Here is a 21,086-nt window from a genome sequence, read left to right as displayed (position 1 = left end):
GATATTGGCCCAATGCAGGTTTGATCATTGTTTAGGCATTGGCCTAATGTTGTATCCAACTTTTACCCAACGTTTTATACAACATTGGCCCAACGTTGTTTACAATATTTGCCTAAAGTTGTATACAACATTGGGCCAATATTGTATACAACGTTAGAAAAATGTTATTATAAATCTATACTAAATTCAACAACAAATGTTGCATATCAGTCTAAAGTTTTATCCAACATTAGATCGTTGTTACAAATAGATGATTTGCATCGCTAGATTAAATTTATAGAGAAATAAAAACAAAAATGTATGATACTAGTATAAAAATTTATTTATTTAATTCACATAGTTTCTCCGTTAAATATACATATTGCAAAGACCAAACATAAACCAAAAACTAACACATTAAGTTTTAGATAAAATTCCCTATAAAATTTATGGAGATATTGGTTGAGCTACTTGTTATTGAATCGTGTTTAGCTAATGATATTTGGTGCCCACCACTATCAGCTTTTCTTCCACCATCTCTATCACATGCCAGATTAAGTCATGCTTATTTCACTTTACAGCTTCTGCAAAAAAAAGTAGTTGTTTGTTTAGTTATGCACCAAAAAAAACATAAAAAATTGAAAGTAGTAGTGTAATACAAAATTGAAACTGAAAAAATAACTTTAATAAACCACTTACCGATAGCAACATATGCAATCAATATTTTTCTTCTTATATAGTTTAATTTTAAAGCTAGGCCATTTTTAAAACTATTCTTAGTAAATAATATACACAATCTGCAATCTCCTTCGTCTTTAACTCTAATTTGTCCCAAATAACTAACCTGCAAAAATATACAACCTGGCAATAATTAAAGTTACCTTTGTTTAGATTTAAATTAATATATAATATCATTTACAAAAAACCTTCAAAGAGTATTTTGTTTAAAGTATATAAATTGTATAAAGATATCATACAAAATGCATAAACGGATCATAAAAGAATATTTACCATTTGCTTTAGTATTTCTTGTCTTTTAATTTTTCTTCTAGAGTACTTGAATTCTCTACTGCTTTTAGCGGCAATGAAACTCCTTCAGGCAAACCATTAATTAACATATCTTTTTTACTCAAATTTTTATATAATTAAATTTAAAGTGTTTTGCAGTTCACCAAGTTGCACTTCAATGCCTGCCCATCGTGCCGCCAATAATAACTGCATATATTACAATTCAACTTTATCTTGAAACAATAAAGTTAATAATATTCTTAAGAGACTATACAACAAATTACATAAAACATTTAGAATTTTCTCCAACAGGGTTCGTAGCCAAATATTTATAAAAATAATATCATCTATAGAAATATTGTATTATCTTCGTCTATTAGATAAAATTAAATAAACGTTTATATAATGAATAATAATGAACCATCGGCAACTGTTAAAACTTTAAACTCATATGAATTTTATGTTTTTTTTTCCAAGATTTGATTTCAAAGGGATTTCAAAGTTGGTGTAAGCTTTGATATATTGATTACTGCACAATAAAATATTCATTAACACTCTGACTTATTGATTGTAATATATAAAAAAGTCTTTAAAAAATTGTAAAATTAAAGATATAAATAAATATTTCCAATCATCAGACAAAAAGACTTTTGAATTAAAACTTACCGTTTAATAAATTTTGTTCATTTAACTTCTCAGAGCAAACATTGAACTTCTGCAAAAAGTTTGGAGTTACAGGTAAATCCCAAAGTTTATTAATATTTTTTGTTTTATTATATGAAATTGAGGACAAATCAACATTAAAATAATCTGAAGAATCATCTACAACAAGATATACACAATTTTATGTTTCTTCAATCTTTATTTTGGCTGATCATTTTAGCTGTCTGTTTGAGCAGAAGTTTAGCCTTCTGCTAAGTTCAATCTTGCATTGCTATAAAAATCTATAAATCAATTCATTAATAATTAAGTTATAACGAAAATTAGTCTATAGGCTTAAAATTGTTAACTGTTGTACGCAAACTAAATAAGAGCAATATCCAATAAAATTAAATTAAAAAATAATAAAACCAAGTATGTCTCTCTGTCTGAGAAAGATGGAATATATACAGGGTTGTTTTGATTTAAATCGATTGATTTAAATCAGTCTATTCAAATCAATTTAAATCATGATTTAAATTAAATTTTGATTTTAATTGTTTTTAATAATTATTTATTGATTTAATCTCATAATTCAATCAATTGTTAAAGACTAGTCATTGGTCTAATAATAAAATGTTTGACAATATTAGAAAGCTCTACATAAGCAGAATTTAGATTCTAGTAACATCACTTTTTGTACACTGTGATAATATGTTAGTAGATGGGTTTCACAATCAAACACAGAAAAAAATGAAACAAAAGAAACATATTTAAAATGTAAAACATCATCTTCTAACAACTACAATGCCACTGTAGTAATCATATATAAAATTTTATATCTAATGACCCTTGTGATATATTATTAATACCTTTATAAACTAAAAATTAAATTATTATGAATAAATAAGGAAAGAAAGTTTTTTTAATACTTATTACTGTATGACATTTGAAATGCTTGATTTATTTAACAACGGTATTAAATGAATAAAACATTTGAAATGTCAATACAGCGATAAGTATATAAAAAAATATAACATTAAGATCTTACACAAAAATAACTTGATTTTGTCTTTATTATTATATTGATAATTTAGTTTCTAGTAAAATGTTATAAGCACATTATTTAAATGTTAATTAATATTTCATTATTTAAAAAAATTAAACATTAAGTCACGAGAACCTCTTGAAGTCGATTTCTTATGAGGAACCATCTAAGATTCTTAGAAAAATAATAAATGCAGCCTATTTTTTTTATTTTTATAAATTAAAAATATGGAGAGATAATATCAAAACTAGGGTTCATTATCGAAATTGTAAATTACAAAAATTTTCGAATACCAAAATACTTCTTTTTTTCCGAAATCTATAAAAACTTATTAAAATAGTTGAACAAGCCAAATTAATTTCGGAAATAAAAAAGTGAAATTAACTTCGAAAAAAAAAAATTGATTTCGAAAAGTGAAATTAATTTCGAAAGAAAAAAAAAAAATTTTAAAATGTGAAACTAATTTCGACAGAAAAATAATAATTTCGAAATGTGCAATTAATTTCGAAAAAAACCAAACAATATTTGATAAGCTAAATTAATTTCGAAAATAAAATTAGATTTCGAAAAGTTTATTTAATTTCAGGAAGAAAAAAAATAATTTTGGAAAGTTAAATTCATTCCAAAAAGTAACTTTAACATCTTATATTTTATTTGCATAATAAAATTAAAATAACCGGGGGCCTAAATAATTTACCACGGGGTGTTTCGGCATATACATACATACATAAATACATACATACATAAATACATACATATATAAAAACATAAATACAAACCTACATAAATACATACATACATACATACATATATATATATATATATATATGTATATATATATATATATATATACATATATATATATATATATATATATATATATATATATATATATATATATATATGGCAAAATAATACTATTTTGGTAAATTTAGTTCGGTGTCAGTATGTTTAGTATGTAATAAATCTGTTTTAGTGTGCAAATAATATAATTTAAGGAGGCACTATGATTCAAAACATCTAAAAAGTTTAACCGGTTTCTCAACGAATTAGGGAAAAAAATAAATTTATAACTAGTTCGTTGGACAACAAGATTTGTTAAAATGAGGCAATATCTTAACAGTAAATGCTACTGTTGCATGCTATGAAATTAGTCTCTCTTTCGTTACAAATTCTAAACCATTCTGTGACGAGGAAAGATTACTTAAATTTAAAATTATTCACACCCCTTCTCTCCTCAATGCATTTTTTGTGCATATAGTCGGAAAAATTTACCCTTTTAAAGAAGTCGGCAAATGAAGACCTTTTAGACTAGTCAGTCGTTGAATTTAAAAAAACAAGAACCTTATTTTTTACTTAGCAAAAATTTTAACTGCACTCCACCACGCGACACCAACTAGCGCCTGCCCTGGTGACAGCTCAATGATTGAGTACTGGTGTTTTTTACAGACTGGAAAAGAAAATAAAGACCGGAAAGAAGACAAGTTGTCATTAATTAAGCTGTTTGTAAAAAAGTTCATCAGATAAACAAAAAAGAATGCAAGTGTTTTTAGTTACTAAAATTTATAAGTGAAAACAAATTTCAGTTCAATTCGAACTCTTTTAACAAAACATTATTTGATAAAGATATATTTTTTATTATTTGCTTTCTTTAATAAAAACTAACTGCTTCAATAAGCTCGGTGCAAGCCGAGCTTATTGAAGCAGTTAGTTTTTATTTCAGCGAATAGCTATACCCTGTTCTAACTTTATTTTAGTTTTATATCGAAGTGTTTCCTGAACTTTTCTTAACCTTTTTTGTAACATTTCCGAATGCTTAAATGAATCAACAATGTGCCTGCAGGATGAAATTACTACCAATTTCCAATTTGCCTTCGTTAATTTTTTCTTTAACTCACTTTCTGTAATTTCTTTATAAACTAGTTATTGTAGTTGTTATAATGTAGTTATTTTAGGTGCTTACGGTCTTATCACAGATAAGACCATAAAGACTTCTGGGAGAGCATTTAACAAGAAGTTCACGCCTCCTTCCGTACCAATGTCGCTTGTTGGGCTAGAGCTGGCATCGAACCTCGGACCTCTGGGTTCTGAGCCAGAACTTTAACCACTGCGCCACGGCTGCTCAGATTATTATAACTTTATTTACATTTTAGATTATTATAACTTTATTTACATTTTAGATTATTATAACTTAAGTTACATTTTAGAGTTATGTAACAAAAAGATTGCTAAGGTATAAATATAATTGTTTGAAATCGTTGTAAATCTCATCTAACTAACCACTAGTATTATTTAGATGAGATTTACAACGAGAGAGTAATTAGCCGTTTACGTTACAACAATGATTTCATATACGTGCGTTAGAGGCCTAAAAAGAATTGCATATTATAACATTTAAATATCATAATTATATCATTTAGGAAAAGCGCACGAACTTTTATGTAAATTCTAAATCTAAAGCTTAAACTTACGTTATGCAAATTTAAAATTAAAAAGTGTTTAAACTCGTGTTGTTATCGACTTCGACTAAATCGACTAAAAGTCGACTAGTAGAAAAATCTAATAGTCGATCTAATCGACTTTGGATTTTCTCCTAATCGACTAAAAGTCGATTTAGTCGAATAATAGTACTTATACATGTATTTCTAATATCTTTTTATTTGATTGAACATTATAAATCTTTTTAACTTTATTTTGTTAGCATAAGCAAATATGACTCTTAAAAAGAATGTAGTTTTTTCAAAGTCGGAATAAAATATTTACCCCCTTCCCCTCCCTTTCATATGAAATCAAAAATTAAAATATAGTATCTTCCTCAATCCCAATCCGGCACTAAGTTTTTTGTTTACTCACTTGAAGTTCTAGGATTTCAGCAACTTCCTAAAAAATTACTTTTAGTTACCGGTACCGATATCTGCGGTAACTTGAGAACAACTAAAAGTAACTCAAGAGTAACTTACAATATACTGAAAGTAGCTTCATAACGTCTTCTGGTAATTATGTATGGTCACAAGAACTAAATTTCGCCTAAGTTAACAATTCGTAATGTTAACAGTAAGTAACTTGTCGAATCTTTGTTCTGACATAGTTAATAAAAAATAATATACAAGCAACCAGGCCTGAAAAGAGGTTGGGAAAGGTTTATTGGGTATGTGTTTGTACAAATAATATTATTTTTATCTTACACTATTTTTGTATACTTTTTCTCTATTTTTACTATATTAACATATTTTTTCATTTCTTTAGTATTTTTATAAATAACCAAAATAATCAAATTACAAATTTCTTAATTCGATATCCCATTTAATTTAAATCCAAAATATTGTTAGTTAGCTTCTGTGTTTCTGGGTTTACGACTGATCATTTAACGAGGGCTCGCCAAAAAAGGTTTTTCCGAAAGCTTTTTGGCATCTGCTTTTTTATGGTCTAAAGATTTTTCTTGACGGCTCTGCATTGTTAAACAACATCATAACATATGACAATAATTATCATACTTTAAAAACTTTATAGTTATGTTTTTTTGTTTTTGTTTTTTACAGTCTTTGCATGTGATTATCAAAAATATTTGCATGCAATGAAATCCGATATACAGTGCCGATCCGTTGCATTCTTTAACTAGGGCTCTAAGGATAATTAAATTGTGTGACCCTTCATATCTGAATAGTATTTTATGAAACTTATATTTACTTTTATTTTACTATTTTAGACTTATATTTATTTTATATTTATCAAGAAATCAAAGGGACTTTTTCACAATATTAAATCCTTAGGACCTAGCAAAATTTATCCTGCGTGGCGTTCGTATTGCTTTGTTTCATTAATATTTAAGTTATATAATTTAAAAATATATAAAACAAACATAAATGACTTGATTTCTTTTATTAATTTCCCCCTCCTCCTTCCCCCCACATTTCGACTAAATCGACTTTTAGTTGACTTTCTCGATTTCAAAATGGTGTTAGTCGTTCGAAATTTCAAAAATTTTAATATAAGTTCAAAAGTTGACTTTTGAAAATATATTAGTCGACAGTCGAACTTTTTAATTGTCGTAACAACACTAGTTTAAACTATAGTTTAACCACATTTTAGTTTTGAATTTAATTTTGAATTAGAAGTTCAAATTTTTCTTATTCAATATTGAATGAAGAAGCTTTTAAGCATCTTCATTCAATAATTAATAAGTAAAATTTGAATAAGTGAATAAGTAAAAATTTAAAAAATTCTACGTTCAAAATTTACAATTTAAACTGTAAACAAAAGCACTAAGTAGCTTTGCTGAAGGTAGGTTTTATTCACTTTGAGAGGGCAAATTTTTTATATGAAACATTTCACCGTGTAGATGTAAGGGGTCATTCACAAATTATGTCATGCAAAAAACTTTTCAGATGCCTCTCCTCCCTTTCCCTCAAAATGTCACAAAATATCAACCCCCTATCTTATCCTGAGGGTTCAAATCCCTGCAAAAGAACCTTTGGGGTTCTAATCCCTGCAAAAAATTTCGAAGCAAATTTTAGAATTCCGAAAGTGAAAAATTGTTTCGGTGTTATTTTTAGAATTTCTAAATTGCAAAAATATTTCGAAACAAATTTTACAATTTTGAAAGTGAAAAATTGTATTGGTAATATTTGCAGAATTTCGAAATCAAAATAATATTTCGAAGCAAATTTTACAACTTCAAAGTAAAAAAATCGTTTCGATGCAAAATTAATCAGTTTGAAATTATTTCGAACTTACCGAAACAAAAATAGAGTTTCAAAAACTTTTTTTTTTTAATCGAAAATTCAACTTTTGCTACCGTGAACAACCTTATTTAAGATAATCGAATTCCTTAAAAAAAAAAAAAATTGGCGAAAAAATCGTTTAATTTTTATTTCACAATTTAAAATACACTTTAAAAAAAAAAAAAAAATGTTCTGAAACTCTAAAAACAACAAAAAAAAATTTAAAGGACCTTTTTGCCCCTATTTACCACCTTAGGGCTCCTGAAGAGCCTTTTTTTGGAGGAAGGGAGGAGGGGGGTCGGGATTCGATGATTTAAAACTAAACGGCAATTTTTTTATTTCTATTACATATACAAGTTTTGAATATTTATTTTTCGCCTTCTATTCCAATGCATCGTTGTGTACATGGTAGTAATCTTTAGTTTTTAATTATGCATAGTTAGTAATAATGCATAATTAGTAATAATGCATCGTTCAAAATAATATCGACCTTCATCAACGTTTGAGTTTTCTGACACAGTTATTAGAAAGTTGGTCATTACCGGTTAGTAATAAAGTACAATTCATATTTACCTACGATTTACTTGTTTATTGAACTGTTGCATAAGTATTAATACTTATGATAATATATAACAAATTATAATAATATATTATTATATTACAAATGGAGTTTTGATTCTGTCAAGCGTTGAAACAAGCAATTTTTACTAAAAAAATTACAAAACAAAATCTTATGTTTTCTAACGATCTTCTGAATCCCCGCGTTCTATTTCTTGATTTTGGGGTCACCATTAAACTTTCTGAAAATATTTTGTTTACACCAGTCAGTGGTTTTATTTTATTATTTTAAATTTAAACAATACACATACTCTGACTACAGTCATTACACCAAAGCGACGTATATTACAATTTCATTAACCGATGTAAACCGCTCCAGAATTTCCTGATTTGGAAAAAAATAAGTAAACACAGCCTTTTCACTAACATTTTTTGTGCTCTGCAGTTCTAAAATTTTTGTAGCTATAACCTGTGACGGATCCAAGAGGGGGGAGGGGATGGTGAATGCTACCAGTCCTCTACCAATGTATTTTGAGCAAACTGGGAAAATTTCGAAGAAAAAGAATAAACCTATCTGAAGATATCCTTTTTTAATTTTATTAGATTTGCTACAAATCTAATATGGAGATAATCAAAAAACAATTATAAAATTACAAATAAAATGTTACAGATTAATAAAAAAGAACTGGTTTTACTTTTGCTTATTTATCCAAAAATCATTTTTAAATCCCTCAAAGCTTCTGGCTTCTTACTTTACTTTAGTTGGTAGATGTATACTTTGCTTTTGATATATGTAACACATCGTGTGACACAGTAGCTTTATTCATAAACCCTCCATTATTTGCGACTCAAGGTTTTAAAAAATTAATCACTCATTTGAAACCATTATTAAATGGATTAATAGTAGAATTCAATGATAGTTTTGAATACCTTTTACCAATATATATACCCTTACAAAATCTTTTTCAAATAACACTTTTCAAGCTTACTTTACTGTTCTGTATTTTATTTCAAAGACACCTTTTTTATTAAATCTTGATTAAATAAATGTCTAAAAATTGGTTTTAAAATTTTGTGAATAGCTAATAAAAGGCCTAATTTTGTTTTGTATTTAAATAAGTTTGTTGGTTTATTAGTCTCAAGCAGTATTTGACGTAGGACAAAACTTGATGGAATATACATAAATGCTGGAAAAGTACACAAAAATTTATAAAATTTTCCAAATTCTCTAAAAGCCACAATAGCATTAAACGTTACAGGAGCAACAGGTTTTCCAAGAGAGGTTAAAGTTGGTTTAAGGCTTGAAAGAGATGTATCAAACTTTGCAAAGAACTTACACATATCACATGATATTGTCTTTTAGTAATAACTTTCCACTATTTAATAAACAACACTCACTACATTTACAATCATCAAACATTGTCTTTAAATATAATATAATTATATTGTAACCATCCTCTTTAACTTATCCTTCAAGTGTGTTTTCTACATTAAGAAACTCAGCATTATCTTTCAATTATTTTTGGCTTGCACTTCTTTTTTTGTTTAAAACAGAGGTTTGATTAAATTTGTCTATACTTTAATTGGAAACACGTTAGTTTCCTCTACTTTTTAAAAATATATTTGGTAAATCTTGGAGTTTTTTTGAAAACTTTTTCATTTTTATACCAGTTTATCATGAAATAACTTGTAGATATAATTGAAATGAAAAATATAATTGAAAAGTTTACACTGCTATTGTTACTTTACACAACACTCTACAGTATTATACATATGAAACTTTTCTTTTTTGAAAAAGAAGTTTACAATATAGCAAAAAATTACCAAAAAGCCATATAAGACTTAACAGTGTTAGTTTTTTACACTATGACTAAATGTGTATTGGCTTTTGAGGTGATAATTATTCAATTATCTTAAAAAAAAAAAAAAGGTTGCTATTGGCGTTGTTAGGTAAAAAAAGTCTACTCCAATCGTTCCTAAGATGAATTAGACCAATTTATGTACAAATTTTACAAATTTAAGTACTCTAATTATTTTTTACAATGATTGAAATAAAAGAAAATCACTTTTTATAAAATCTAAAAAAAATTTTAAAATACGCTTTGAATTGGGGTTGATCACTCATCAAATTTAATAAGGTAAAGCCTTAACTTCAAAGATGATAGCTTCGATTGTCTAACTTATTTGTATAATGTACATTTAATAAGGTAAAGCCTTAACTTCAAAGATGATAGCTTCGATTGTCTAACTTATTTGTATAATGTACATTGCGCAATAAACAAATAAAATATTGCAAAGTCTTAAATATTAGAAGTGTACGTTGTGCAGTGTACATTATACAATTAATAGTTACAAACAATCGAAACTTTAAAGTTAAGACCTAATAAAATGTTTACAATACAAACATTTTATTCCTTCATAAATTTTAACCGAAACATATGGAAAGATGTTTTGTTGATAAGTTATTATAAATCAATTATTAAAAATTGCTAAGAAAAAAATATAGCGGATATAAGGTATAAAATATAAACGAAATCAGAAATTCAGATGTCAAAAAATATTATAGTTAGCTGTAAAAATGCAGTAATTTAGGAGGAACCTTGTTAATTTTGTTGGTAGGATCGCCACAACTTGGCACATATTATTTATGGGTCACAGCATTGGAACGATGGGAATTGCTGATCTAGCCATGTTAGTGTTGTATACATCAAATTTACCGGAAAAATTTCCAATAAATTTACCGAAAAATTTTGAAAATTTACCGTCTAGTAATTTTGAAATTTTTTATTAAAACCTGAGCATTTGATCTTTGTAAAAGGTCAAATCCTGCCACATAGGACCTCATTTGCTTATCTTGCATCAAAGCATATAAATTTTTTTGTTTAATGTCCTATGATGAGGAAAATACAAGAGAACTTAGATAGCTACACCATAATATACAAAGAAAACATTGTACTTCACCTATATATATATATATATACATATTTTTAAAAGAAATTAATTTTGCTAGTAAAGAATTTTTCTCTGTGGAATGGCGAGGATAGCTGTGTCTTAATAAGATTTATTGATGTGAAAGTGAAGTAAAAAATGGCTGATTGATTGAATACAATAGTGATGTAGTGGTCAAGCACTCGCTTCATAAGCAACTAATTCTGAGTACGATGGCCACCATGTCCTTGCTTAACTTGTTTTTCTGCGCAACGGCTTCATTTGGCTTGTGTTTAGGAGTTGAATAGTTGAGAGAGGGTTGTATAAAAACTGTATTAAAAACTTATAAATAAAAATGACTACCTTTCTTGACTTGGGTAGCAATTTTAGCAAAAAACAAGTTGTACACACCGTTTCCGACCCCCGAATTTATTTAGAGAACTTTTTGTTGTTATTGTTATGCTAAGTGCTCCCAGAAGTCCTCACGGCCCTTATCACAGAGCAACGCAGGAAAGCATTTAAGAAGGAGTTCACGCCTTCCGTACCAATGTCGCTTATTTGACTGGAGCAGGTATCGAACCTCGGACCTCTGGATTCTGGGCCAGAACTCTAACCACTACGCCACTGCTGCTCATGCATAACTTTTATGGGTTTGAAGCATGTTAGCTTTGTTGTTAGGTCTGAACAAGGAAACCAACTTAAAAATATATATTTCGAACAGTGTTCATTAATAAAACATAAGGGTTTTTTAGAAGTTAGTTTCCTTTATATATTACTTTATATTCTTATTTTACCGGAAAATGGACATCACTAAACCGTATATGACAACTTTATAAAAATAGCATAATGTGAATTGATTAAAAATAAAGCCATAAGCGCAAGCCACTAGTTTTAATCAACAAATCCACGTGAATTTTGCGTTTACGAATTTATTAGAAAAAGCCTTAAATTTAATATGATCAAATAAAAATTCATATTCTCATGTTTTTAAACATTGTTTAAAGTTAGATAATACATGGATTCTGTAAATATACATAAAATCTATTTTAAAAGACTTGTTTATCATATTAGACTTTGTTGTATTTTAGGACTTTATTATATTATTATAGATATAGAATATATAAAATAGACTTTTTCTATATTATAATATAGGAGGACACCCTATTGTACTTTTTCTATATAATATAGACTTTTTTTCATATTCTTTATTTTAATTTAACTATCTATTTAGATTTATGTATTTATATGTTTAGATTTGTTTAATTACCTATTTAGATCTATATCTATATCATACTCTATACCATTTTCTATATCTATATCTTCTATATTATAGAAAATATAGATATAGAAGAATCATATAGACTATACGATTCTTCTATATCTATATTTTCTATATTACGGAAGATATAGATATAGAAAATGGTATAGAATATAATATAGATATAGAATCTAAATAGATAATGATATAGCAGATTTTTCTATTTATATACAGCTTTTTTCTATTTTTCTATTGAATGGAGTTTTCTCTTATTCAAGAACAATTTTAGTAATATACTTCGACTTTTGATGATATATTTTTACATTTTTAAATATTAAAAAGTTATATTATATTATGTTTTTATGCATATTATGTATGTATTTTATAAGGACTTTAATTTATAAATAGTTCTTGATGACAAGACCTAGTTGATTTTCTGCAAGTCTCTGCATTTCTTTTATATAAAATAATTGTATACTTATTAAAACAATTTTATCATAAAATTTAAATTTTTTAAAAGCTTCATCAAATAAATGTGAAAGAAAGGATGGTTTGCTCAGAACTGAAAATAGTTTGTTAATTGAAATTTTCAGATTAGCATTTGCAGTAAGTAAAGGTTTTTATAAATTAATTAGCTATTGTTTGTTTACATATATGTATGCATGCATGCATGCATGCATGCATGCATGCATGCATGCATGCATGCATGGATGTATGTATGTATGTATGTATGTATGTATGTATGTATGTATGTATGTATGTATGTATGTATGTATGTATGTATGTATGTATGTATGTATGTATGTATGTATGTATGTATGTATGTATGTATGTATGTATGTATGTATGTATGTATGTATGTATGTATGTATGTATGTATGTATGTATGTATGTATGTATGTATGTATGTATGTATGTATGTATGTATGTATGTATGTATGTATGTATGTATGTATGTATGTATGTATGTATGTATGTATGTATGTATGTATGTATGTATGTATGTATGTATGTATGTATGTATGTATGTATGTATGTATGTATGTATGTATGTATGTATGTATGTATGTATGTATGTATGTATGTATGTATGTATGTATGTATGTATGTATGTATGTATGTATGTATGTATGTATGTATGTATGTATGTATGTATGTATGTATGTATGTATGTATGTATGTATGTATGTATGTATGTATGTATGTATGTATGTATGTATGTATGTATGTATGTATGTATGTATGTATGTATGTATGTATGTATGTATGTATGTATGTATGTATGTATGTATGTATGTATGTATGTATGTATGTATGTATGTATGTATGTATGTATGTATGTATGTATGTATGTATGTATGTATGTATGTATGTATGTATGTATGTATGTATGTATGTATGTATGTATGTATGTATGTATGTATGTATGTATGTATGTATGTATGTATGTATGTATGTATGTATGTATGTATGTATGTATGTATGTATGTATGTATGTATGTATGTATGTATGTATGTATGTATGTATGTATGTATGTATGTATGTATGTATGTATGTATGTATGTATGTATGTATGTATGTATGTATGTATGTATGTATGTATGTATGTATGTATGTATGTATGTATGTATGTATGTATGTATGTATGTATGTATGTATGTATGTATGTATGTATGTATGTATGTATGTATGTATGTATGTATGTATGTATGTATGTATGTATGTATGTATGTATGTATGTATGTATGTATGTATGTATGTATGTATGTATGTATGTATGTATGTATGTATGTATGTATGTATGTATGTATGTATGTATGTATGTATGTATGTATGTATGTATGTATGTATGTATGTATGTATGTATGTATGTATGTATGTATGTATGTATGTATGTATGTATGTATGTATGTATGTATGTATGTATGTATGTATGTATGTATGTATGTATGTATGTATGTATGTATGTATGTATGTATGTATGTATGTATGTATATACATTAGGGTGTTCAGATTTTCACTTTTTTTTGAAATTTGATGATGGCTAGTATTTTTTTTTTTGTAAGTCAGTATGCAAAACATGAAAATAATTTTTAAAAAAAAAAAAAAATCTTTTAAGCTACTTCTTTTCACCCTTAAACTTTTATTGTTTTTGGACTTTTGGAGTTTTTATTCTTGAAACTAAAGTTTGCCGTAATCTCCGATAAAGATCACATTTATTTACCAAACCATGTATTAAACTAAAATTAAACTTTGTTTGCAAAATGGTGCATTTCCAAATATAGTTTAACAAACAATGTGTAAACAACAATTATGTTTTAAAACACACTCTCCTTTATTGATGCTAAAATTATCACTAAAGAAAACACTTGATTAATTATTGACCACAACAAAGTTAAGTGAGCTCAAGAAAAAATTGGAAAAGAGTCGACTATAAAACTCCAAAATGATCTTAACAATAATGGTTTGAGTAGTATTTTTTTTGATGATAGAAAAGATGACACTAAAATTTTATTTGATGTTGAAGCCAGAAAATTCCCAGGTTTAATATAAGAAGAACATTATACTGTGTGCAGTGAACCTGGTGGAAATTGTCTGTTCCATTTTATTCCTGAAGAATCAGATTTAAAAAAACCTGCAGAGATAATTGCTGATCATTTAATTGAATGGCTTAATGGAAGATGTTTACATTTGACATTGGAAGCCATAGGTTGTGCTAGTACTAATTTAAATACTGGATGGGCATTAAGAGTAATACAATGGGTTGAAAAAAAAAACGTAATAAAAAAAACTTGTATGGATTGTATATGATCTGCATTCTAGGTATCTAAACATGGGTTAACAGGTGACCTTTTAAATAGGTTGAAAATGATTGTTGAGTACATAATAAGTGTCTATATTCTCAACTGGTTTAGCATTAAAGTAAATTCCTGCTGGGTGGAAGGACCAATAAACTTACTTTAACATATGCAATTACTAAAAAATCGAAATCAGGAGGTAGTTGACATTGTTTTACATTTTACCCACTTTCAAATGATCAGGATGGTATGCTCACCCTGAATCAGTTTTGTTAAGTATGCTCTGTAGTCAAATTGAAGATAAGCAAAAAGCAGCAGTTAATAAAATAGTTGAAATAAGAGGAGCAGGTAATGAGGCACTTCAATTTGGAGATCTTTTAGGATTTGAAAGACTCCTGCCATCATTATGGAAGCAACCTGTTTGTCTGAACTTATAGACTGGAGTGATATTACTGAACCACCTCTAACATGTCATTTATCAGCTGAAGCAGTTAAAGAATTTATTAACACTCCTATGAAAGTAACAATGTGGCCTTCCCATACACAATCTGTTGAAAGATGTGTAAAAATGACATCTGAAAGTGCTTGCCATGTCTTTGGTCAGGCCAGATGAAATACTTGCATTCAAGGTTAAATTGCTAGCAGAGAATTAATGTTCAATAACTCTAGTCAGAAAGACATGGTAAACCTCATTAAAAAAAATTAGTTGCAAACTGTTATTTAATCATCTTTAGTTAAATAACTATTTCTTGGACTTGTTTTTTTATGAAGTAAATATGAACATATGAGTGTATAAAAAACTTGATGTTCTACTTTTTACTTCAAAACCTTAACTCTTTTTAATTAAAATAATGAGCTGATATACTCTTAGTTTTTGGTATTACAAATGTGTGTAAATACATACATTATAAATATATATATATATATATATATATATATATATATATATATATATATATATATATATATATATATATATATATATATATATATTTTTATTTTTTTTTAAAAAAGTATTAAAATTTAATAGCAAAGCATTATAAATTGTAGTTTTTTTATCTTGTAAAACACACAGTTGAATAAACAACTTTAAATCATCATTCCTATATAATCCATTAAATATAAACATTGCAAAAAGGAGAGTGTATACTTAAAATATATATGTTATTCACACGTTGTTTAATAAACTAAATTTTGAAATGCTGAATTTCGTGCACTAAGTTAAATTTTAGTTTACTACATGGTTTGGTAAATAAATACAATCTTCTTTGGAGATCAAACTTCCAAAAAAATAAAAAAGTCCAAAAATAAAAGTTTAAGGGTGAAAAAAAGTAACTTAAAACATTTTTTTTTTCAAAAAAAAATTATTTTCATGTTTTGCATACTAATTTACAAAAAAAAAAAAAACTAGCCATCATCAAATTTAAAAAATGAAGTGAAAATCGCCACACCCTAATATATATATATATATATATATATATATATATATATATATATATATATATATATATATATATATATATATATATATATATATATATATATATATATATATATACATACATACATACATACATACATACAGTTAAAGAAATAAATATCCGAACAAAACATATTATGGAAAATAAACTTTGTCAGGTTATTTCAGAAAAAAATATCTTTATAAAAATAGAAAAAATGATTATTCTGAAAGAAATTTTAATTACAAATTTTAATTAATTATTTTAATTCAATATGCAAAAAAAAAAATATCAATAATAATATTTAGTTGATAAAAAATTAAGAAACATTTAAACTATGCAATTTTTTAGCATTAAATAAGTATCTGAACAAAATTTTAAAGATTAAGGCTCAGAGATTAACGCTTCTCTGATTAATTATTTTTATGACTTTTTAATATTGCGTTGGACTGCTTCTAGCTTTTATGACTTTTGCAAGTCGACATGGCATCGATTCAACTAATTTCTTTGTCGTATCTGAGTCGCTATCAGTCTAAGCTTCTTGGAGCATGATCTTTAGCTCTTCTTTTTTCTTAGACATCATGTGCCACATTTTTTATCCAGAATAGCCCAGAGTTGTTTAATTGGATTGAGTTCTGGACTTTGCGCAGGCTATTCAAGTAACTCAATTTGCTTTTGGATAAAAAACTCTTTTGCTTTCTTTGACATATGTTAAGGGTCATTGTCTTGTTGGAAGATAAAATGTTTTTCTAATCACAGTTTTTTAACTGAAGCCAGAAGATTTTTATTGAGAATGTTAACATAAGCCTCAGAGTTCATAATTCCATCAATAAACTCCAGTTTTCCTGTTTTGTTCCAAGCCATCGATCCCCATACTATAACATTGTCTCCATTAAGTTTTACTGTGCCTCAAATACAACTGAGTGCGAAGGCTTCATCTTTTTTTCTCCATACTTTTTGAGCTCCATTGGACTTCACAAGATTAAATTTTGACTCGTCCATCCACAAAACTTTTCTCCAGAATGATACCAGCATATTTATATACTTTTTAGCAAATGCAAGTCTTTGTTTTTGATGGATTTTTGAAAGGAATGGTTTCTTACGTGGAGCTCTTGCTTTGAATCCACTTTCTTTCAATCGATTCCAATAGTACATGAGCTCACTTGTAACCCAAAATCTTTCTCAAGGGCGCTTGACACTTTTTGTGGTGATAAAACGCTGTTTCTTTGCACCATCTTAACAATTTGTTGATCTATTCTTGATGTTGCTTTACGCTTAGCTCTGGATCTCGGCTGATTTTGTACATATCCAAACATATCATACTTTTAAATCAGATTGCTAATGGTTCCTAATGCCATTCCAGTTCCTTTATTTATCAATCTAAATGTTTTACCTTGCTTGAACAAGTCAATAACCAAATTGCGCTAAGTTTGGGACTCCTATATTTGATGATATCAATGGTAAATCAAATGAATTTAAAAAAATATCAGTCAATTATTAAAAATTACTCATTTTAAAACAACAATATTTCTAAAACTAATGATTTAAAAACTTTTTTTAGTAATCAATTTCAAAACTTCGTTTACAAGACGACATGTTCGGAGAATTATTTTTCGTTGAAGTTTTAATACTCTTTTGGGAATAGTTAAATTTTAACAACGCAAGTTAACTACCGTTGATTAAGTTTTTGCTATATAAAATCAAGATTAAATTTGTTTTTAGAATAATTATAAAGGTATTTATCAAAAACTTATGTTTTTCTGAAATAACCTGACAAAGTTTATTTTTCACAATAAAATGATTTGTTCGGATACTTATTTCTATGACTATATATATATATATATATATATATATATATATATATATATATATATATATATATATATATATATATATATATATATATATATATATATATATATATATATATATATATATATATATATATATATATGAGTAAATGTTCCAGGTAACAAAAGAAAAACTATTCAAACTAAGATGAGTAAAATATATTTATTATTTAAATTTTGACAAATATTAAAAATTTTTTTTTTCTCTAACACAGAAGGCCTTTCATATAAAATCTTCAGCTGTGTATGAGATATACAAAACTAAAAAAACTCTTTATATTGAACTTCCTATAAATATTTTTTTTTAAAAAGGAAGTAATTAAGGTTTATATAAAGAACTATAATTAACAAAATTATAGCATAACTTGATACTAGTTGGTAAGGAAAATTTTAAAAGTAATGTGAAAATAATTACTTCCTGTTTATATGTTCATTGTATCATGTCCTTATTTATGTAGGTGAGCTTCATAAATAAGAAGTAAATTCTCATTTGAGAGTTTTAACATCGGAAATAATTTAAAAAAAGGTTCATTTTTATGGCAATTGAAAACATGCTGATCAAAATTATCTGAACCAATACCTGTTCTGCATGTGTAGATGTGTAGATTAGTTCTTAACCTTAGGTTATTAGTTTTACCAATGTATATTGTTTTTCCATCGCATCCATTACATGATAGAAAATAAATAATATTTTTTGAATTACATGATATTGAAGTTTTAATGTACCATACTTTACCAGATGATGTGGTAAAATGGTTAACAAACTGAAGATACATTGAACATAACTTACAACGTTTTGATATGCATTTTAAAACCTTGCATTCATCGTTAATAAAAACTGGTTTCTTATTAAAACTTGATGTACTAATGTGTCTTAAAATATTTTTTGGTTGGCGTTGTGATAGTACAATAGAAGTGTTTTCAAAAACTGATTTTAATTTATTGTCTAAAACAGATAGTTTCAAAATACCATGTAGAGTAGTTAACAAATTTTCAAAATTATTATTTGCAAAATTTGTAGTTACAAAAGGTATAATTTTGTTCTTTTCTCTTTTTTGAGGTGCTGGTCCCTGTAGTCAAGCTTTAAAGATTCCATTATTAATGATTTTTACTGGGTAATTGCATCGAACTAAAAATTATTTTAGTTGTTGAAGTCTGATTTCCATTTTTATTGGATTAGATACGAAACAAATGATTCGTTTAGCTAATGTAAAAGGTATATTTTCCTTTGTGTGTTTAGGGTGATGGCTTTTGTAATTTAGATAGTCATGGGAGTTTGTAGGTTTATAAAAAATATCTGTTTCAATAATGTTGTTATCATGTAGAATAACTGTTATATCTAAACAGTTTAAAATTGGTACTTTGTGGTATTCGTATATGAAATTTTAGATTGTTCTTCTGTATATTTGATATCGGGGTGATATATATATATATATATATATATAAATATATATATATATATATATATATATATATATATATATATATATATATATATATATATATATATATATATATATATATATATATATATATATATATATATATATATATATATATATAGTCTAGATCTGCAGTAGTTATTTATAATCTAGATCTGCAGGTTCCATTTTTGAATATTCAAATTTACTTTTAATATTGTCTGTGTGGCATTTATTCAGAAAGTATTATATTATAAAAAAGTAGCAATTGACCGCAACTGTGAATTTTTTTGTTAGAGAAACTTGTTATTTAATATAAATTTAAAAAAAAATTAAAGTATATAAAGTTAAACACTTTTAATTAGATATGATTTTAAAATTTAAAAATTTAAATTTGATTTTGAAGGAATGTAAAATCGTTAGTAAAACCTTAAATATAAAATTTAGTTTTAAAGGATTAATTAATTAATTTGTTTTGCAATTTTTATAAAAGAAATTTTGTTTTTAGTCTGCTTATTAATTAATTCATTAAGCATGAGTGTCTCTGTCATAGATTAAAAAATGTAAAAGCTAACAAAAAATCTTTTTTTTTAATTTTAACAAAGGAAGAAGTGTTTTTTTTTTAAAAGAATCTTTTTTTTTTTTACTTCCAACATCTTCACTTCCAACAAGGCTGCAAGCAACCACTATTAGAGTTAGAAGTTACTGGAAGAGAAAAGATGATGTTTATAAAGCTATTTAACGATTGACAAACAACTTAAAAGATTTTAAACTATATAAATCAGGAAATCAAGATGAAGGAAGCAAATTCCAAAGAACTGATGTTTGAGGAAAAAAATTAGGCAAATAAGAATTTTTTTGAGCACTTAGGAACAGTCACACTAAAAGGGTGAGCAGGTCCATCTATGTTTTAGACAATGTGTCTTTGCACATTTTCTAAAAGAGAAAGGGCATCATTGGATGATCCACCCCAGATATGCCAACAGTATTTCATACAAGGATGGATTTGAAATTTATAGAAATAAAGAATAAAATCAGAAGTAAAAAAGTGGCGAGCATGATATAGAGATGCAACCTTAGCAGATAATAATTTTTCAATCAATTTGAAATATAGTTTCCAAGAAAGATGGGAAGTAAGAGTTAAGTCTAGAAGATAAAGAAATCATCAGGTGCATTACCTTTTTTAGTTTTTACTGAGTTAAAGTTCACCAACCACTGAGAGCCCCATTCTGTTGCAGAAGTAAGATCCTTTTCAAGCTCAAATGTCCCCTCCAATCAGAAAGTGTTGGCTTCTTATCAAGACAACAATAAATGATAGTATCATCAGCAAACAAGGCCACCTTAGATGTGAGAATTTCTGGAAGATTGGTAATGTAAATTAAAAAGAGTGTAGGGCTAAAAATAGAACCTTAAGGAA

The 21,086-nt window shown here is 26.6% G+C and overlaps 1 protein-coding gene and 1 long non-coding RNA gene across 2 annotated transcripts in view; one reads left to right on the top strand and one right to left on the bottom strand.

Annotated features, from left to right (window-relative positions):
- The window catches only part of LOC105845853 (uncharacterized), a 201,050-nt gene that overhangs the window by 2,286 nt on the left and 177,678 nt on the right, over positions 1-21,086 (top strand). Inside the window, exon 2 of the mRNA XM_065813584.1 lies at positions 12,660-12,745. Within this exon, the coding sequence (XP_065669656.1) occupies positions 12,660-12,745 (86 nt within the window). The remainder of the gene's footprint in view (positions 1-12,659; positions 12,746-21,086) is intronic.
- LOC136088805 (uncharacterized) lies at positions 300-1,931 on the bottom strand. Its single transcript, XR_010642499.1, has 4 exons — positions 1,654-1,931; positions 991-1,220; positions 679-823; positions 300-563 (listed from the first exon to the last, which is right to left on the bottom strand). It is a non-coding gene; the product is annotated as an uncharacterized LOC136088805 (long non-coding RNA).

The sequence above is a fragment of the Hydra vulgaris genome, chromosome 12 (genome assembly GCF_038396675.1).
Source record: "Hydra vulgaris chromosome 12, alternate assembly HydraT2T_AEP".
NCBI lineage: Eukaryota > Metazoa > Cnidaria > Hydrozoa > Anthoathecata > Hydridae > Hydra > Hydra vulgaris.
This window is presented reverse-complemented; position numbering and strand designations above follow the sequence as displayed.